Below are 18,766 nucleotides of genomic sequence, written 5' to 3'. Positions count from 1 at the left end.
TTTTCACAGATTACATAGGTTCTTCCACGAGTCAGCTAATACCTTTTCATTTCCAAAATGAAGAAACCCAACTGATTTCTAGAACTGGGCTGTATAATCACACTGAACAAGACAGCCTAGACACTGTAAGCACTGAAAAAACTGGTGGGTATTGGTAAAACCTATGTAAGCCCAATTAAAGAAAGGAAAAAAAACTATAGAGAAAAAATAAGAGTGAGAGCAAACGTGTGAGAGAGAGAGAGAGAGAGAGAGAGAGAGAAAGTCCTTCCCCACTGCTTTGATTTTAGAGGGAAAAAATCCCCTCAATAATTTAGCTCATGTAAGTTTAGAGAAAATGAGAGCAGCTAAAAATGGATATAATACACCTTGAAATTTATTTCCAAGTCCAAGAACCAAAGACTGAAGCATTTTAGAACACTGAAGCAAAGCCATCTGAATCTGAAGAAAAATAAAACTTGTTCCAACTACCTTAAAAATAGCTGTTTTTCCAGAGCCTCTAGCAATAATTTTGATTAAATAAAATCATACCAATTTACATTAATTTTATCTTCTTTCAAAAAAATCCCTCACTCTTAGCGAAAAAAGTGCATCCAAAACCAGCAGAGAATTACTGGTGACATCAGGTTTTCTTTTAGCAGCTACTCAAGGTTTTCAAAATAGCTTACACTTCCGGCTGTGATAAAAGAAGGGCCTTCCAAACCCTCGTTTGGGAGAAGTATCCAAATTATAAAAATCTGAAATAATTTATTATCAAATCCAGAATTTAAATAAAAGCAGAAATTTTCTTGCAAAAGACAATTGAAGAAAGTAAAAGAATAAAAGCATGCACTCCAAACTCAGAGGTGAAGACAAATATACTTATCTATACAGGCACTGGCAGACGCAATTTAATTGTTACTGTTACTCATTGTAACACACACCCCACCCTACAATACATTTTTTCATTCACTAATCACTGAGGTACCAATATTTAAGAATGGAAAATTCAATATTGAAAAATAAAACCTAAAATCGAAGCCTTCTTCCAGAAAACTATGGCAATTTTTTGTATGAAATGTTAGTATACTTATAGAATTTTACAATCTACATTGGCTTTATTTTTCGGGAACCGAAAGTCGCGTTCCACATACAGGTTCTCGGAGAAAACGTTCACTGTGTATGTAATACAGTCAGTAGACTTGCAAATGAACGAACTTATCTTGGCTATCAAGTGGCACATCTTGCTGGTACCAAAAAAGAACTCCAAGTTTGAAACGATCGGGTTTAATTCGGAACAAATGCGCCATGCCAAAGTGCAACAAATATGTGCGACACTCAATGGGACACTGACAGAAAGAGCTGCATGGAAATTACCAAGTCCACCTGCAAAGCAATTTTGAGACAAATTGCATTGCATGCAAAGGACAACTCTGCGCTGTTGGGATGTCAGTCGCTCGATGTGATGGTTTCTTTTAACGCAGCCATAGTTTAAGACGCAGTGCATCAACTCCATTTAAATAGTATCTGAACAGCCTCTTGTCTCGCACAAAACCAAGGTTTTCATAAAGTTTCAAAGCAGACTTATTTGTGATTTCTGTTTCCAATACAACCTTTAAGGGAAAAAGAAAAACAAAAAGCATATCACATTAGAAAGCAGCTGCAATTACATGACTACCGAACCACCTTCTTTATGTGAAGATACACTTATTAGCAGTAAGTGGAATTAATATTTTCTTGAACCAACTTATTCAAGCAACCCCTCTTCATTCCCCCAATTAAAAAACAAAGCAGTTAATCAACAGTTTAATTGTAAACAACTTCCATGCATATTAAGATTTTAGTTCTTTGTTGTAAATAGTGTTTCAACTCATTTCCTAGGGTAAAAACCAACCAACCAAACCCCAAATAACCCTCAGCTCCCAACAGTTTCCCCCATCCTCCCAATAAATAAAAAAAAAACCACCTACCCAACAGGACAGGGTCCAAAACATGCTTTGAATTTTGAACAACTGAACCTTTGACACAAGAACCTGCCACATGAGGTTTTGTTTACTCATTTAATATCTTTGACCTCTAAGCTGACAGATTTAGACCTAAATACAAGCTTCAGCATTCGACGATGAGCTGTCAGACCTAATGTTTGCAGTGAATATTTGTGCTCAACACAAGTATCCCAAACTCAAACCAGAGCGCACATCAGGAAGAAAAAGCAGCTTTTCCCATCTTTCTCCCTATGTGCTGCTAAGGCCCCAGTTGCAGGAAGACCTGCCATGAACAGCTCAGACAAAACCAAGTGTAAGAGTAGTCCAAACTAAGCAAAGACTCACAATTCTCCCAAAAGCAAGCACAGGCAAACAGCTTCACTGGAGTTGAGAAGGACAAAGCTGCTGAATTATGTCCCTTTGAATTGTTTCGCCCTCTTTACTCCAAATGCTCTGAACAGAGCTCTGGCAATACCTGGCAAGCCATGCATTCATTCCCTACAGACGATAATTTCTCTGGTCTCTTTACTGTTGTCCAACTTAATTTCAGGATTCTGCTATTAAGGACGGATCATGGTTGCACAAGAACACGGGCTGAACTAAGCCGACTACGTAGCGTCCCGTGACAACGTACATTCACATATTAAACAAGAGCTGATGGGCACTGCAGAAAGACCATATAATGAAAATACAGCCTAAGCAATTTCCGCAGCAAACCAGTGACCACTGCTGGTGTTAAGTCCACTAATGGTTATTTCTAAACTAGCATTTGATACCCACCCTGTGCAGTTACAACTAGATACATAAAACTCCCTTAGTCCAAGAAAAATTCATCTACCCCACTTCAAAACCCAGGTCTCCCTTCTCCTCCAATATAAAGCAGGAAACTTGGTTAACATCCACCCGCCTCCCAAAACAAGGAAGGGAATCTTAGCCTCTATTTGCAGAGCAGTTTAAGTCAATCTGCATGGACTTTCTGGCCCCACTGCCTTCAGGCTTGTGTTTCCAACCCCCTTCACATCTTCTGCCAGCTCCCTAGGCTTGTTGCTGAGCTACTTCAAAAATCAACCTGGTAGAAAACGTCTCCTTTTCCTCTCCATCAGCTTTGTTTTCTGCACTCTGAGGAGTGGCTAAGCCAAAGGAAAAGAGGGAGGCAGACAGCAGTTAGACTGGTCACCGTCAATACAATTTTAAAGTCCATTTAATTTATATATTTGACCATTACTCAAGTTTGGAGCCACACTAACCCCATTCCAATAGATAATTCTTGGTGGCAACAGATGGGGTACGTCTATCTCAAAGGGGAAAAAGGTTCCTGGGACATGAGCTAGCAGGGCCCATTGACAGGGCTTTAAACTAGATTTGAAGTGGGGAGGGGATGAAGTGGATAGAACACAACTCACTAGAGATGAGCCTGTGGGTGAAGCGCCAACGTGCGTGGGACGGTGCGCTAGTGAGACTCTGGACTACCCCCAGTGGAGGTAGGGGATGGAGTTCCATAGAGCAACCAAGCTGCAAGGGTTACTGACAGGTTAGTAACTGTGGACGTCCCTGGAAATGGCCTGGCAGAAATTAGGACTTCTCCCTGTGAAAAGGTGGCAGGGTCTTTATCCTGACTGAAGTGTGTCTACAGCAATGCACACAGCATGGGCAATGAGCAGAGGAACTGGAAGCCATTGTGCATTGGGATAACTACGATGTAGCAGCTATCACGGAAACATGGTGGAATGAATCACACAACTGGAGTGCTGTCATTGATGGGTAGAAGCTCTTCAGAAGGGATAGGCAAGGAAGGAAAGGTGGTGGGGTGGCCATGTATGTCAGGGAATGCTATGACTGCATAGAGATTAGTGACAGTGACAACAGGGTCGAGTGCCTATGGGTGAGAATTGAGGGGAAGGCCCGCCTGGACATGTTCCTGTGTGACCTGGTCTGGGTGATCCTGCTCTGGCAGGGGGGTTGGACTGGATGAGCTTTTGAAGTCCTTTCCAACTCCTAATATTCTGTGACTCTGTGAATTCCCCCTGTGGTTCTCAGTGTAAGAATGCTGAAATAACAGTAAACCCGGAGCTAACAACCCAGTGAATAAGGTAAGACTTAGAAGAAGTTTGTTTTCTGAAAAGGAACTAAGAGTCACACATTAAAATATTAATAGTTGGTGCTCTTAAATTACAGCAGGTCTGTTGCACCCGCACACTTCAGACAACCCAATTCAATTCTTAGTCTTATGGCAAGAACTGGAGATTGAATTTCTCTAGCTGGCACCCACAGAATATGACTATCAAGTCTTAACGACTTGATCAAGTGCTCTTAACATCCTTAATCCATTAAAATGGATAACTATTAATTTATAGCAAAATTATGGAAGGTCAATAGTTTTCCTGAAGAGCACTATTTCCCACACAATTATGTGCATTGTACAACTTCTTAATTCAAATTAAAACAAAGCATTATGCCAAAGAGGAAACCTGACTCGTGCAAATCCACAGCGCAGGAGACTATAATTTGAACTCCAGCTACAAACAGCATTCACTCTCATAAAAGTTTAGTAACCTGGCACAGTGATATAACAAGTCTGTATTCAACTGCAAGCTTGCTCACCTTGCAATGCTAAAAGGCTTCCAACACTGCAGATCATTCAGTTTAAGGGAGTGGTTAAATGTTGAAATTCAGGTTTGCTGGAATCCCTCTACCTGAGCAAATGCTCGTCTTGAACAGCAAATGCAAGAGCTTTGCTCTGGTACTTCTAAGGAAGACTCAGCACAACTAAAACTAATTCCCAGATCTCAACAGACTGTGTTAATCTCAAAGGGCTAAAACCATTTTTTTATTATCTATAAAGGAAACAGTCATATTTTATCCAGATTTCATTAGCTTTGTTTTGTGAAGGATTCATCTCTTCCTGTGTGAGATTCTTCAATTAAGTTCCAAACCTACAACCCATCAAACCATCCAGTCAGGTCTTACTTGATTTAACAGCATTTTCTGATCAAGTTTCAACTTTCTGAAAGTGTTACTTTCTCTTAGGTCTTAAATTTCATAAACCTAACAGTTTATCTCAACTGTCTAATTTTAACTGGGTTTAGAGGTAAGAAATCTTCTATAGTGAGTGGAGTGCAATGTCTCTTATACTTACGTTTTCATACCTAGAATTTATTCCTCAAATGAAGAAAAATGGAGAGGTCAAGCTTTCTTGGCTCTTAAGTTCAAACTCTGAGTGAACTCCAGTTTAGAAGCCAAGTCATTGAACAAATAGAGCCAAAACAAGTAAGTAAATTAAGAAAGCACTCTCTGAGCACTCACAGAAGAGGTTGCTCTTTTATTTGTAAGTCTGGCAGACCATCAGACTCAAGTTATGGGTGCTTGTCCTGTGTCCTTAACCAGTTCAACTGCCTTAACTTCTAAAGAAAAGCAGTACTCAAAATATAACACTTAATACCTTAGACGATTTGTAGATCAAGAAAAAGCTAAGATGTCAATAGTGTGATAATTTCAAATGGGATTATAGAAAAAGACACATTTAAAGATTTTACAAGTGTGGTATTGAATTAAAATGGGCCTACTTTAAATCACCCTAAAGCTTCAATGGAAATTCTCATGAGAAGCTGAAACTCCTTTTCTCATTCTATATTTTGCTTAAAAAAAAAAAAGGTCTTAGAAGTCCCACTTACTGGAATCTTATTTGGATTAGTTACCAGTTACATGGTACATTATTTCAGTAACATGAAGGGAATGGTTTGTACGCAGATTATTACAGTTGTTACAAATGGAACACCTACATATGAATGAATAACTCCTCCTTTCTAATTGTGACTAAGGGATGTAACAGTTCCACGTGACAGTCTTAAGCAGTACAGTTTTTGAAGATTACTTGTCAGTAAAAGTAAGCAAATGTACAAAAGGCAGCCAGACGTCCAATTGGTGAAGTTAGCGCACACTTTCCTTTTTGCATTTGAAGGTTATTACCTTCAAAACTTCAGAGATAGGAGAAAAAAAAACCTATTCACCTTCCCCTGATTTATTTCCATAGTTCTCATTTTCTATGCAACCAGCCCATAACCCTCAAGTTCTGTAATGTTATATCCAGACACTCCAGCTCAAGCCATGCTGTCGAGTACTTGTCTTCAGGCTTGACGGTTATTTCTAGTTCAACCACCCACCTCCAACATCAGATCACTTCCCTCATTTCTATAACCAATACAGGCCACGGCCACCTCCATGACCAGCTCCTCCCCTCCCCAAATCCCACCCCAGCCAATTCGCTGCTTCATTTTCTCCCCTAAAGCTTCCTCAAGCCAGGACACAACCCCTGGCTGGAAGGACATTGCCTCTCAGCTTTGAAACATGGCTCATAGCACAACTGCCCCTTAGGCTGCTTGCACTGTAAATCACTTGTTGCATGGCTTAGTTTATCCTCACTGAATAAGCTTACAGAAAAAAAAAAAGTCCTTATTCACTAAAATACTGCAGCACATCAGTGATTTTTTAAGGTTTTCATCTATGGTGTTGTATAAATCCTTTATTTTTCAGGACTCGATACCTCAAAAGTCCAATCTATGGTACTTTGAAAAGTAATACACTGAACAAGGCATTTCTATGCCAGATTATACGCCACAAGTTATTAAAATAAAGTACATTTACTGCATCTATTCCATAATTAGATTGAAGGGAAGAGTTTCCAAGCAGCCTTTGGAAATTTTTCACGACACCCACAGCTGTATATTCACATTCTTAATCCTATTCCAGGGCAAGTTTTGGAAAATAGTGTATTATGGAATTGCAGTTCATCTTGTATCAAGCAGCAGCATCTTTTTATTCTCATCATGCTTCTGACTTTATTAAGGCATGTAGAAAAACATTTTAGGAGCAACAGAGATGATTAAGCTATTTACACACCTCAGAAAAAACAAATTACTGTGGCGCATTACTTCACGTTGGATCAGCTCGAGGTATCAGTCAGACAGAAACTGTTCTCCCCACAAGTAGCCAACATCTTTATTTAGTACCATCTATGTCTGGAATAAACTTACACTCGGTGGCAAAGAAAGGGAGAAAACATGAAAACCTTGAGTATTTGGCTGTAGGTAATTTGGTACATGAAAAAGAACAACATAAATATATCAAATCAGGGTGGGTATGCCTCTGTGGAGAAAGTCAGAAATACAGCCTCTGCTCGTGCTCCACGTTGCCTGGGCATAATAACCCCCCAATTCAAAATTCTGTGAGAGCCAATGCAAAAACCCCCAAGAAGTGGGGCATAATTAGTGCAGAATAATCATCCCACGAATACTATTGCAGTTTCCAAACTGGAACTGAAACATGCCTGCACCAGCACAAACTTCAAGGAGCTTGAATTGCAGCATCTTCGACTAAAGGGGGACAGCAACAGTCTCGGACAAATGCCCTACGCACCTGGTACAGAGCATTTATACAGCACCACAGATTAAAATCTGGGACTACAACTGAGTGAGGTCTCACTGCAGGCTGCAATCCTTATCATATTCATTTCATTTTTACAGAGAAAAGAAACCTGAAGGACTCTTGTACTAATAGTAGAGCAGTAGGAAAAAAAGACACACAGGAGAGATCATAATGTGTGTACCTGTTAGACAGTCCAATTTAGAAAAGAAATGAATTTACATGAGAAGTTGAGCACATACACTCATAAATCACATGGTAATTATTGCAATTCTGGTAACTTGAGCAGAAATATGTAGTTCTGCTACTGACTCTCTAACAACAGCAGGAAATTTGCTTCTCTGCATCCCAATTCTCCAGCTGCTATGTTAACAGTATGATAGCGTTAAGTTTCAATTTTTAAAAAATCTTGAATACTCCAGCAACAGCAAATTAATTCAAGACCATAGCAGAAAGATGGAAAAAACCAACCAAACAAAAAACCTTTTCTGGATTAGTGAAAGGTAGCAAATAGTAAAAGAGATTACAGCAAAGTATATTCCATGTGATCATAGAAGCAACAAGCCAAAAACAAAGAACCGAAAGACTTAGAGTTATCAGATTGCACCACACTGCCCGAGTACAACATAAATTAAAGACAAAATAAAAGACACTGCTAAGCAGAGGCATGAAGGAATATGAAGCGAAGAATAAACACCTCAAACAATGAACGAGTCAGAACACATGCAGGGATGCTGCAAGAGGCGTAACACAACAAGTGGAAAAATAAACAGAGTCCGTGCCAAAAATCCTGCGACAAAACCTGCAGTTTTGCATAAGAAAGATCACCACACGGCAGTGGGACAATTGAGGGAGCAGCAGAAAGGAGATAACAGAGATCAAACGATCACTAACTAGGGCAGACCGAAGTGACAGAGCTCACACCTCAGGAACAGCTAAGGACTGCCTTGCACCAAGCAGATGAAAGCTGAAGGGACAGATAACTGGATTAAGGAGGATGGATGTGGGGAGAGCTCCTCACAAGTTAAACACGGCACATAAAGGGAGTTACTTGCTTTACCTTTCAAGGTTTTGCTGACATGCTAAACCAGAGAGTGCTGTTAGTGCTGTGTAACACAGCTATGCACTGTCAGAACAGCCTGATAACTTCTGCGATAAAACCACATCCTCAGTACTACAGCACGTACCGTGCCAGGACCTCCGTGTGTTATGACGCACACGACGTGCAAGTTACGCTGGTCAGCAGCACCTTAAACTAGAGGCTTTGGAGGAAAACGTGCTCCCTGAGGGCTGGGGCAGCTTCCCAAACTTAAACTAAACCTGAAACACTGAATTTGAACGCTTATGGCAAATTCAGAAAATCCTTCTCCTACCGTACATTTTTCTGAGGCTATTTTTCCTTTTATTATAAAAGAGCTTCTTACCAAGCCACCTCCCCCCTAAAACACAGTCCTGTAGAAGAAAAACCTGTGAAATGAAGCCACACATAGGAGAATGCAAACGAGTTACATTATGAAAGGTTTTGATTATAAAATCTTACCTCATCACAATCTCCTTCAACCATAGCATAAATAGCTTTCTTAACCAAGTTTGTACCTGCAATACAGATTTCAGTAAGCATCAACAGAGTTGCAATGCAAAAGATGCTAGTTTATATATACGACTACTGTGTGCTACCTACAAGACATGACACCTGGGGAAAGCAGGGAGGAAAGCAAGAAACAAGAAGTTGCAGTCAAGTTGCAGTCTCAAGCCTGAACGTTAAAATAATCCATGAAGTTATTCAGAGACCCAGCTTGAGCGCAAGATTCTTCTAACACAAGGATATTAGAAACAGGCTTCTATGTTTAACATAGCATTGTATATAGCCTTCCAAGATGTGATTCATTCCTTTTTGTTGCATTTAACGTCAAAATTTGCTGGCACGTACTTGAAGGACATTCATCTTCCAGGGGAATTTCCTCTCACTAAAACAAATCCTTCTATTAGGAACAGAACTTATGAAACCACTTTTCTTGTGGCTCACTCCCATTTGGATTTGCTCGTATCTAATCATATGGCTGAAGCCCATCCCTTCCCCTCAGTCAAGCATTAATTTAATCCTTTGTCATTACTTTTCATCTATTTCACAACAGTGCTACAAATGTAATATCCCTACCTGGCTGTAGAATTGGGGTGAAATTGAAAGTTGATTTCAAAGTTATTAGTGGAAAAAACTGCTGTTCAATGAAATTGCATAAATCTCACTTCCATAAGAAGGCTAAGGAAAAGGAAAAAAAACCCCAAGGAATCTAGAGAATGTTTTAAAGTATTCTCAAAACTTCAATAAATTAAGATTTTCACTGAACGTATGACAAAACCGTACTACATTGAAAACAAAGCTTCAGATCAACAGCACACTTTGAGAAACAGCAAGGTGGCAAGCGTAGGAAAAAGTCAACACACATAATGCTAATGTAAGCAAGGCTTCAAATATAAATTCTATTTATATAATCCTAAAATAATGAACTGACTAAAGCGAGGGAAAAAAATCTTGCAGATATCTTCCTAACACCACCATTAACTCTTATTTAATATGAATCCAAGCACCTGCGATTAAATTATGGCAGGCTCCTTCATAGCTCAGCTAAAAGGAAAGGAGAGACAGTGATTTCTCAGTATCCTCTTTCCTCTGCTCCACTACAGAAACCAACAATGGCTTTTGGATTGCACATGCTTGAATAGTCATAATAATACGTAGTGCTTCAAGATTTTTGGAGGGGTTTTTCCTTTTGAAGAGGAGAACAAACACAATGGCACCGTTCTGCAATGTATCACTGTATTTTTCCATTGCAAGTAATTTTCTGTCTTTAATCACTAAAGTATGAGCTGTTCAGCATGAATGAGTGGTGAAGCACATCTCTAGCCTTTAAAGCTCGCATCCAAGTTTTAAGTTGAAAAAAGTTGCAAAACGTAGCTTCACAATAACCAGCAATAAAAATAATAATTCTCTAATAAAAGATGTTTAATTAAGCCAACTGGGATAACTGGTGGCAGAATGAAAATCCCTTCATCAGGGCAAAACTGATCAACGAGGGAGGGCAAACTCCCTGCCAGGAATGATTGCTTTTATCATGTGATTTCCTGACAGATCTCCATCTCAGTCATTCCCACAGCAATGCATAACTTTTTCTTCACTTGTTAGTACAAAGGGTTACATATCTTCTCCGCAGTGGGCAATATATGTGTAACTGAGAGGGGAAAGCCAGGGGATAAGTTGATTTTAAAAATATAAGAAACACCACCACAGAAATAAGAGTGATAAGGGCGCATACAAAAACACAAAGCGATTCCCACTGTTGTTACTTGGTGGTGGCAACAGGCAACAGGCTGCTGACTGCCTTTCTTTTTAGCTTTATCGTATCCCAGATGTAAACCTCATAGGGCATTTCAGGTTATTTTTAACAACATTGAAAAAGCCACTGGGGAGCTTGTGTGGTCAAGGTGAGGATGACGGACAAACCACCACATCTACAAGTTCAGTTCTGTTTAAATACTATAGGATTTAATAAGAAAGAACAAAAAAAAGGCTATTCTTACCAATTCCTTTTCTTCTGTATTTGGAATCCACTGCTAACATGGCTATATAACCTCTGCGGAACATCTTTTTGTGCATATCCAGCTTGCAGACGATGGCACCTACACACTCCTCACCTACCATGGCCTTAAAGACAAACATACACGTATGCATTCTCAGTTTGTGATCTGCAGTGCTACCAAAAGCAGTAAACCAGTTCATTCTCAGTGAATCAGCCACACAAAATTTGTATGCATAAAGCTATAAAAAAATAACTAAATCAATTTTTAACAGGTCTCCAAGAGGATAAATAAGATTAAAGGATTCTTATTTCTTTATTACATTCAAATACAGTCAATTAACAACCAATTAATTTGCCCTGGAGAGAACCACAGTATTATTCCATGAATTCTACAGGCACGTGTGATAGAAAAGGAAAAAAACCAACCTAAACCAAACAGAAAAAACCCAAATCAAAACAGGTTAAGACATAAATCACCCTTCCACATGGGCTGCCACAGAGGGAAAGAAGTCCATTCCTGTTTTACAGTTATCTGAATTGTCATGTACAAGGGCTGTGGTAGATAACATGCTTAGCTTTTGTCTGGTTTTAATGTCAAGGCCACAGTGGATCTGAAAAAAAATGTTGCTGTGTTTAATCTTTAGAAACTGTCATTTTTAGCCATGTGACATCCAAAGAAGAAACAAAAAAAGCACACAGTTAATTTCACACGTTTTAACTGTTCAGAGACTGCATTTGTTAAGAGCCATGCACTGACAGCTAATGCCAATGGTGCTGTCACAGAAAGCGTGATCAAGGAGATGTATTTATTCTGAAATATTAAAAAAAAAGGAACAAAACAAAAGAACCCAACTCCCCAGACACTTAACAAACCACTTGCACAAGCACTGTGTTCTCCAAAATTTTACCATGAAATATATTAGAGAAAGAATGCAAAAAAAACCCTAAGTCATACGTGAACTGAAAGATTAGGGAGCATGAGAGATTAATGACATTATAACCTGCAGCACAGTAGGACAGCATCCAAGGGGAGAATGAGAGACTACTCATTCAGGAAAGACTGACAGAGATAAAGAAACTCAGAATTGTACATATGGGTGTGTGAGTGGATCCACGCTTTGACAAACCTGATTCTGCAGGGGGAAACCAGCCTTCAGCTCAAGTGCAGCAACTAAACTGGGACTACAGCACATGATTGGCACAAGCACGTGCTCAAGCCATGCTGGATAATCCAAATTTACAGCAGTAAGACACGTCAAATGAAGAGGGCTTGGCAAAGGCACCGTTGCCAGGCGTCACTGCAGCCACCTGTGAACCCAGTGCTCGTTTCTCCAAAGTCTATGGGATCGACTCTATAGCCTCCAAGCACCTGAACAGTTTTGGATATAGCTTGTAGGCTAAGACTCCACAGACAGAAAATTCATTCATTCAGATCACACTGCAGGCACAGACTCAAAGGTTTTTGTCCCAAGAAGAATAATATTTTCTAGTATCTTTACCTGGTCGGTGGGTTATCAACCAGGAGCTGTACCAAGGGTGAAATGAAGCAGCCCAAAATGTATAAAAATGTTCCAAAACTCTATGATGCAGCACGATCCTACCTCCTAAAACCACTTCTACTACAGTTTAAACTCAAAAGGCAAATATAATTATTGCTAAGGGTTTTTTTTTGGCAGGAAAGCACATTTTTTTCAGCAGTATCCAAGAAAAACCCTGAACAATTTAAACAAGTGCTTTTTAAAACAACAACAAAAAACTGTTGCATTATCTAAATGGACTGAAATACACAGTCTCTGAGCAGTCTCTCATTTGTCCTAAAACAGTTTATGCCATTGAAAAGAAAAGCTGTACTAATACTAAAACCGAGTATGCAAAGTGTCAGCTCAAGGCAAGTTTCATATCTCGGCTCAGACCTGAGAAAACCAGGGAGTTAAATAAAGAGTATCAGACAGACTGTTCATAACATTGCTATAATTATGCAGAGTACCTAGCTGTAATCTTATACCTCACTAAAAAAAAAAAGCACACCACAAACTACGTCTTATAGTTATGCTTTGCCCTGAAGTGAACACTCAAACTGTTGATCGTAACAGTCATGTGAAGAATTTTAAAGATTATATATATAGTTTTTAATACACTTCAAGAGCACTAACATTCTAGACACTGCCTATCTGTGTTCTTTCTTGTTTAGGGCACTTCTCAGAAAAGCTATGTTCATGAATCATATATTTCAAATGCTAAATGAACAGCAAAGAATTCTGTTTCAGCGATCAAAGAATTTTTTCAGTGATCAAAGCAGCAAATACCCACTGGTTCTACTACTGCTGCCAGAGAGCTGAATGAAGTACGACTTTGTTACCAGTTCCTCAAACACTTAAATCTATTTCTCTGTCTTCAGGCAGGTCAGTCTGCCAGTTAACCTAGGGTTGTTCCACTTACAGAGGGGAACAAACCTCAATTTGAGGTTTTCTCGTTGCCTTTCCTCTCCTTTCTCCTCTCTGACCTTAGCTAAAGCTGTAAATAAACCAAAAACAATGTAAAACTTTGTAATTTAATTCCCTGGAGAAGGTTAAACTGTGTAAATAAAGAAAACCAACCCAACCAAAACCAAACAGACTGAAATAGGGAGAGTCAGGGAGGAGACAGAAAAAGTAGCTGCCACACAACGCCAGTTATGAAAAGCCAATCATGGGCCAAATTTTCTTCTCAGGTACACGAGAGTACTCCTAGAGATACAAGTTTCTACAAACAGAATTCAGCCCAAGTTACTATTACATATTATAAATCCCCCAGAGTACTACAAGATTTACTTGTAAGTCATTAGCAGGATTAACATACATGAATTCAAATCCAGTATTTGCATCAACTTTGTTCTTACGAACAAGTTTAAATGTTTAAAACAAACTAGATTTTCGTACCTTCACATTGCAACCATGTATCACCAGAAGAGTTAGAGCACAAACGTCTGTAAATCAGCAAGAACATTACTTTTCACAAAGTTAAACATTCGGCATCAACTTCATTAGCAAAGAGGGCATTAAATCTGTCAGCCAGTCTGAGTAGGCATTTCATACCCAGATCCTGTGACATTTGTCCCCATTTAAAGAAGATTAAAACAGTCAACTAGCCCCTGAAAGAGAAATATTTGACGATTCAAATGCAGTACAACCTGCACTACTGCAATACAGCTTCCCTTTCACATACGTGCCAAAATCCATCCCAAAGTATCACGGAAACAGCTCTGTACGAATCCTTTGGCTTACATTTAGCGATCAAGTTACTGAATGCCATTAGAGGCTGCATTTAGGCTAATGGTTTTAACCTAAAGTCTGGCAGTTCAGCCAGAGCTCTTTACGATGCTGGGCAAATCACTACGCCGCTCTGTTTCCACTCTGTGAAATCAGACACGAGCAACTCCCTCCCGGGCCAGAAGAACGACACGAGGAGCTGTGGTTATGCACTCCGACGCCGCAACGACCGAGGCTTTCACAAAGCAGCAGCACAGCAAGGCGGTATCTGAAACCACCATCCTCCTAAGAGGAAACTGGAATACAGAGAGTTTGCAAATTGGCAATGGATGTTTTACAATTTCTTCCTGTATCTTGCCATGAGGCTAGGAAGAGTTCCCAGTTTCCTCACTTTTCTGGCTCTTCTTTTATGCCCCAAGTTTGCTGCAACGGGGGCGATGTCTTACAAGACTTAATTTCAACATGAAGGACACTTAGACTCTTGAATAAAACCCAATTTTAAAAAAAGAGGCAAAGTATTAGTGTAAAACAAGATCTTAACTGCAGTCATTTCGGATTTACAGCACATCTAAAACCACTTACATGGAATTAATAGGTTATTTTTAAACTTGTGAAAGTTGAAATTATAAATGGTGCTATAGCTAGTGGCAAAGTTAAGAACCCAATAAAAGCACAGATTTTTATTAAAAGGCAGGTGAGTGGTGCAGTACTGTGAATTACAAGCGGTTGCAGCACTCAGCCAGAACTCTTGCTTTTATTACGTTCTGCCTTATCCAAACTTTGGCACATATTAAGGTTTCCTAAGCTCACCTCTCCCAACCTAAAGTATTCTGAAAACAATTTTCTGAAATACTTATCAGTTCTAAACAGAAGTTGTAGAACTTTAACACTGCTAAGACACTTTACACACAAAAACACTTTAAAAGGAAGTTACAACTTTGAAAATACATTTACAATTCATATGGGGGCAAAGCTGCAGTGATGCTTAAGAATGCTTCACATGGAACAAAAGACACCCCTTTCCTCTGTCATTTTTTGACAGAGGAGTGGTTAGCACAGTTCATCTGAAGAGAAATTGGGCTGACAGAGCTCCTAGTAATAAGTAAAAACCAGGCATTTACAAGGCATCCACACCTAGCGCACAGTGTGAACCTGCTCTTCCAAAGACGGGTGAAGTCCAAATTCAAGCAGAGGGTTGCTAAGTTTATGGAGGAGAAGGTTATTATCTCTGTCAGATAACGCTGCGGTGAAACACAGCAGAACTGATCACCAAACATTCCCAACTTGTTACCCCTCCAGTCACGAGACAGCTACACAGATGAATCTGACGTTAAAAGGAAGAGGTTCTGAAGATTTCCAGTATCTCCGGTTCTTTTTAAAGTGGAATATTGAGGGGTTTGAGTCTACAGCTAGGAAGTGGTTTGATACATCAAAACCACACCAGTAATTAGTTAGGATTGGTCCTGTGCCTCCCCTCCAGCTGCTCCCTCTCACCGCTTCCCTTGCATCAACACCGATGCCTGTGACATCCTATGTCTGGAGCCTTAAACCAACAGAAACTTGACCCTAAAACAAGGGCCTATATACACACACACTTAGAAATACATAGTGGTGGTGGGAGAGCTATCTTACCTTTCCAAATCAGAGACACGCAAGGAAAAGCTAGCAGCACTTTTGGTTACACGGGCTGTTAGAGCAATGGTGCACCTTGGGAAGGCCAAGCCAAAACTCAGCAAGCTGCAAACCCAGGAGACAACGTTATTCTTGCCTATGATTAATAATAACCCTGGAAAACAGCTCTGCATCGTCAGGAATCCAAAATGCCAGACATTAAAATTATGGTGTTGAAGACTGTTTACTGAATAAACATCAGCAAGGGACAATTACTGATCGTTTACAGAAAACACACGTCCCACTTTCAAATTTAGATGGTGTCAGTGCTTTCCCCTCACATGTGGGGAGGGAAAGGAGCTCATGATGGTGCAGTGCAGACAGGGCAGTATGCACTGGAAGATTTTAAAAAATGGTGATGGTGAAATTCAGTAAAGGAACTGACTGAACTCCTACAGATATTTTTTTCAACTACAGCCAAACCGCACTCTAACCTCTCCCTCCAAGGCCAATCAAAGCCAAAACAAAACTTGAAACCAGAAGGGTGTGAAGCCACAAGGCATTAAAGACAAATGATTCTGTGAGATCAGGCACTGTGCTTCTGTTCCCCATCCTGACGCTGTTCTTACTAACTGGAATATGCAGTCCCTGACTGAAGATAAATTTTTTAAAGAGACTTATTAGATGGAAGTAGTTCAGGAATCCATTAAGTGCAGGAACAAATTAAATTTTATGGAACAGAAAGTCTTCAAGACAACCTCTGAAAAACAAACCTTAAAAATGCTAAAACCAGTCACAAAAATAACCCCATCAGATCTGACTCAACATACCACAAGAGCTTCAAATTATTAAGCAGATAATTTGCTAACAGCTTCAGACATTCATAGCCACATATTCTGCTCTACTGTTTTATGTACTTTACATTGCTCTACCCTTCAAAAAAAGGCAAATACACAGAGGTTGAGTCAAGTTTTGATGATTCTTCAAGGTTATTAAAAAAAAAGAAGCTGTCACTACACAATAAGCTTAAGATGCCTTCTTTTCCTTGAGTGATACCTTATTCTTTGAATGCACTTGTTAAAAATAAATATTAGAAATCATCTGTTCTAGTTCTCTGTCAAACAACTTGCCATTGGTCTTTTCATAACAAAATTCTCAAGTTACTCCCTGACATAAAATTAAACATTTAAAGCCTAAATAAATGCACTGTGATCTACCAGTATCCAAGTTTACCTCGGCATTACCAGCGATACACTTGATGCTGAAAGCATGGACACTGGTAGTTCACAAGCATTTCTTTTCAGTATGAGGTAAATCAGTCACACACAAGCTCAGTGCTTGAAAAACACCATCCTGCTCTGGTCAGCATCCTTATAATGGCAAACATGACTTTACATCAAACGACGTTTTCAAATGTTTTCATATTCCATTTTTGTTCCAGAAGGTAACGCTTTGCTCAACTTCCTATAATCCTACTGTATTCCCCCTTCAGGGTTTTAAGAGGCAAAGTTCTGAAAATCCTCCAATAAATCACATCAATCCTGCTATAAATTATAGCAGACACTAAACCAAGAACATTCAGGAAGTTGAAGGCCAGATGGATTCCATTAACCTCACCTCCTGTACTCACATCCTATGAAAATTTTAGGGAGATACTCCCGAATTGAAGGGTGTCTTGGCTCTGGCTAAATCATACCTTTCAGAGAGGTGTCCAGTCTTGAATAAAACATCAAGAGAGAAGAATTAATCATTTACCTTAGCGAGGAAGCGTCACCCACTCCTATAAACGGTCTGTTTTGCAGATGTTAAATTTTCCCATGAGTAAATCAAACACAGCTAAGCTCCTACTATGCACGTATACCCCTCAGGCCAACTTATACTTGGTTTCATGTACCTGCAGATGGATTGTATCCTAAAAGCATACTTCTCAACTGAGACACAAGTCCTTCCATAAGAAGCACTAAACATGTAGAAAGACAGGGTGACAGCTCAATCAATCTTTTCAACAGTGCAGTAGGAAAAAAATAAAGCTAAATACATTGTTAGTACAGCAAGACAATCTAAGCAGCATGAGAATTTCTGCATGCTGCACACACTACCACACCGGTAGGATGCAATACAGTTTTATTTGGCTTTTTTCAAAGTGAGCTCACAGATCAAAAAGTCTACAAAACCTTTCGCAGCCTCTCTCCAGGTATCATTTAACATTTATAGGCTAGCCATGCTGAAGTCTGGTTTAAAACCACTGTGCAAGAATTACTAAGCACTCATCAGTCACTAGTGGACTAAGTACTTTCTTTTTTAAGTACAAACCTAGGAACTGAGACAGAATGATAAAATGAGCTACCAAAGGTCACAAAAGTCAATGTCAAAACCAAGATTAGAAGTCTTGAATTCCTGGATCCTAGCCCTGTGCTTTTTCTTTCCCCACCACTTAAAACATATATTAACAAATGTGGGAACTTCAGGTGTATGTTTTACTTATACATGCACAGGTCACAAGGGAAATTCATTAGGAAAACAGGTACCTCCAAAAAAGCTTTGCCTTATCCACAAAAACGATTATTAGAATTACATCTACAAGTATCAACCCCTTAACTCTCTCCTCCCCAGCCCCCAACCTCTCCCAGTTCCTGCCCTCCGTGTCCCCTACGGCACTTACCAAAAAGCAAAGTTGTGGCCAGTTGTGGATAAAATACCTATATGTGTAAATGGAGTAGGGTTCAGACAGATCTTTGGTGATCAGTCTCATGATATCGGGCATCTGCAGCTCTGACTCATATCGGACGTATCGTATTGTTAGGTCCTCCTCGGACTGAGAGTCCGTTCCCGAGCCTTTCAAACTGCAAGCTGCTGCTAAGGACCTGGAAAGTAGCAGCAGGGACTCCTCCTCCTCCCCTCCTTTATCCCCCTCCTCCTGCTCTTCCTCCTCCAAGCCAGTCCCTCCTTC

General features: G+C 39.8%; 1 protein-coding gene across 1 annotated transcript in view; it reads right to left on the bottom strand.

Moving 5' to 3' along the window:
• Nucleotides 1-365: 365 nt before the first annotated feature.
• Nucleotides 366-18,766, bottom strand: part of NAA30 (N(alpha)-acetyltransferase 30, NatC catalytic subunit) — a gene marked incomplete at its 5' end in the record, with an annotated part of 19,098 nt that continues 697 nt past the window's right edge. Inside the window, 4 exons of the mRNA XM_010186225.1 lie at nt 366-1,589; nt 8,920-8,975; nt 10,959-11,082; nt 18,479-18,680. Of these exons, the coding sequence (XP_010184527.1) occupies nt 1,452-1,589; nt 8,920-8,975; nt 10,959-11,082; nt 18,479-18,680 (520 nt within the window). The remainder of the gene's footprint in view (nt 1,590-8,919; nt 8,976-10,958; nt 11,083-18,478; nt 18,681-18,766) is intronic.

The sequence above is a fragment of the Mesitornis unicolor genome, unplaced genomic scaffold, assembly GCF_000695765.1.
Source record: "Mesitornis unicolor isolate BGI_N332 unplaced genomic scaffold, ASM69576v1 scaffold236, whole genome shotgun sequence".
NCBI lineage: Eukaryota > Metazoa > Chordata > Aves > Mesitornithiformes > Mesitornithidae > Mesitornis > Mesitornis unicolor.
Note: the sequence above shows the minus strand (reverse complement) of the source record. Positions and strands in the feature narration are given on the sequence as shown.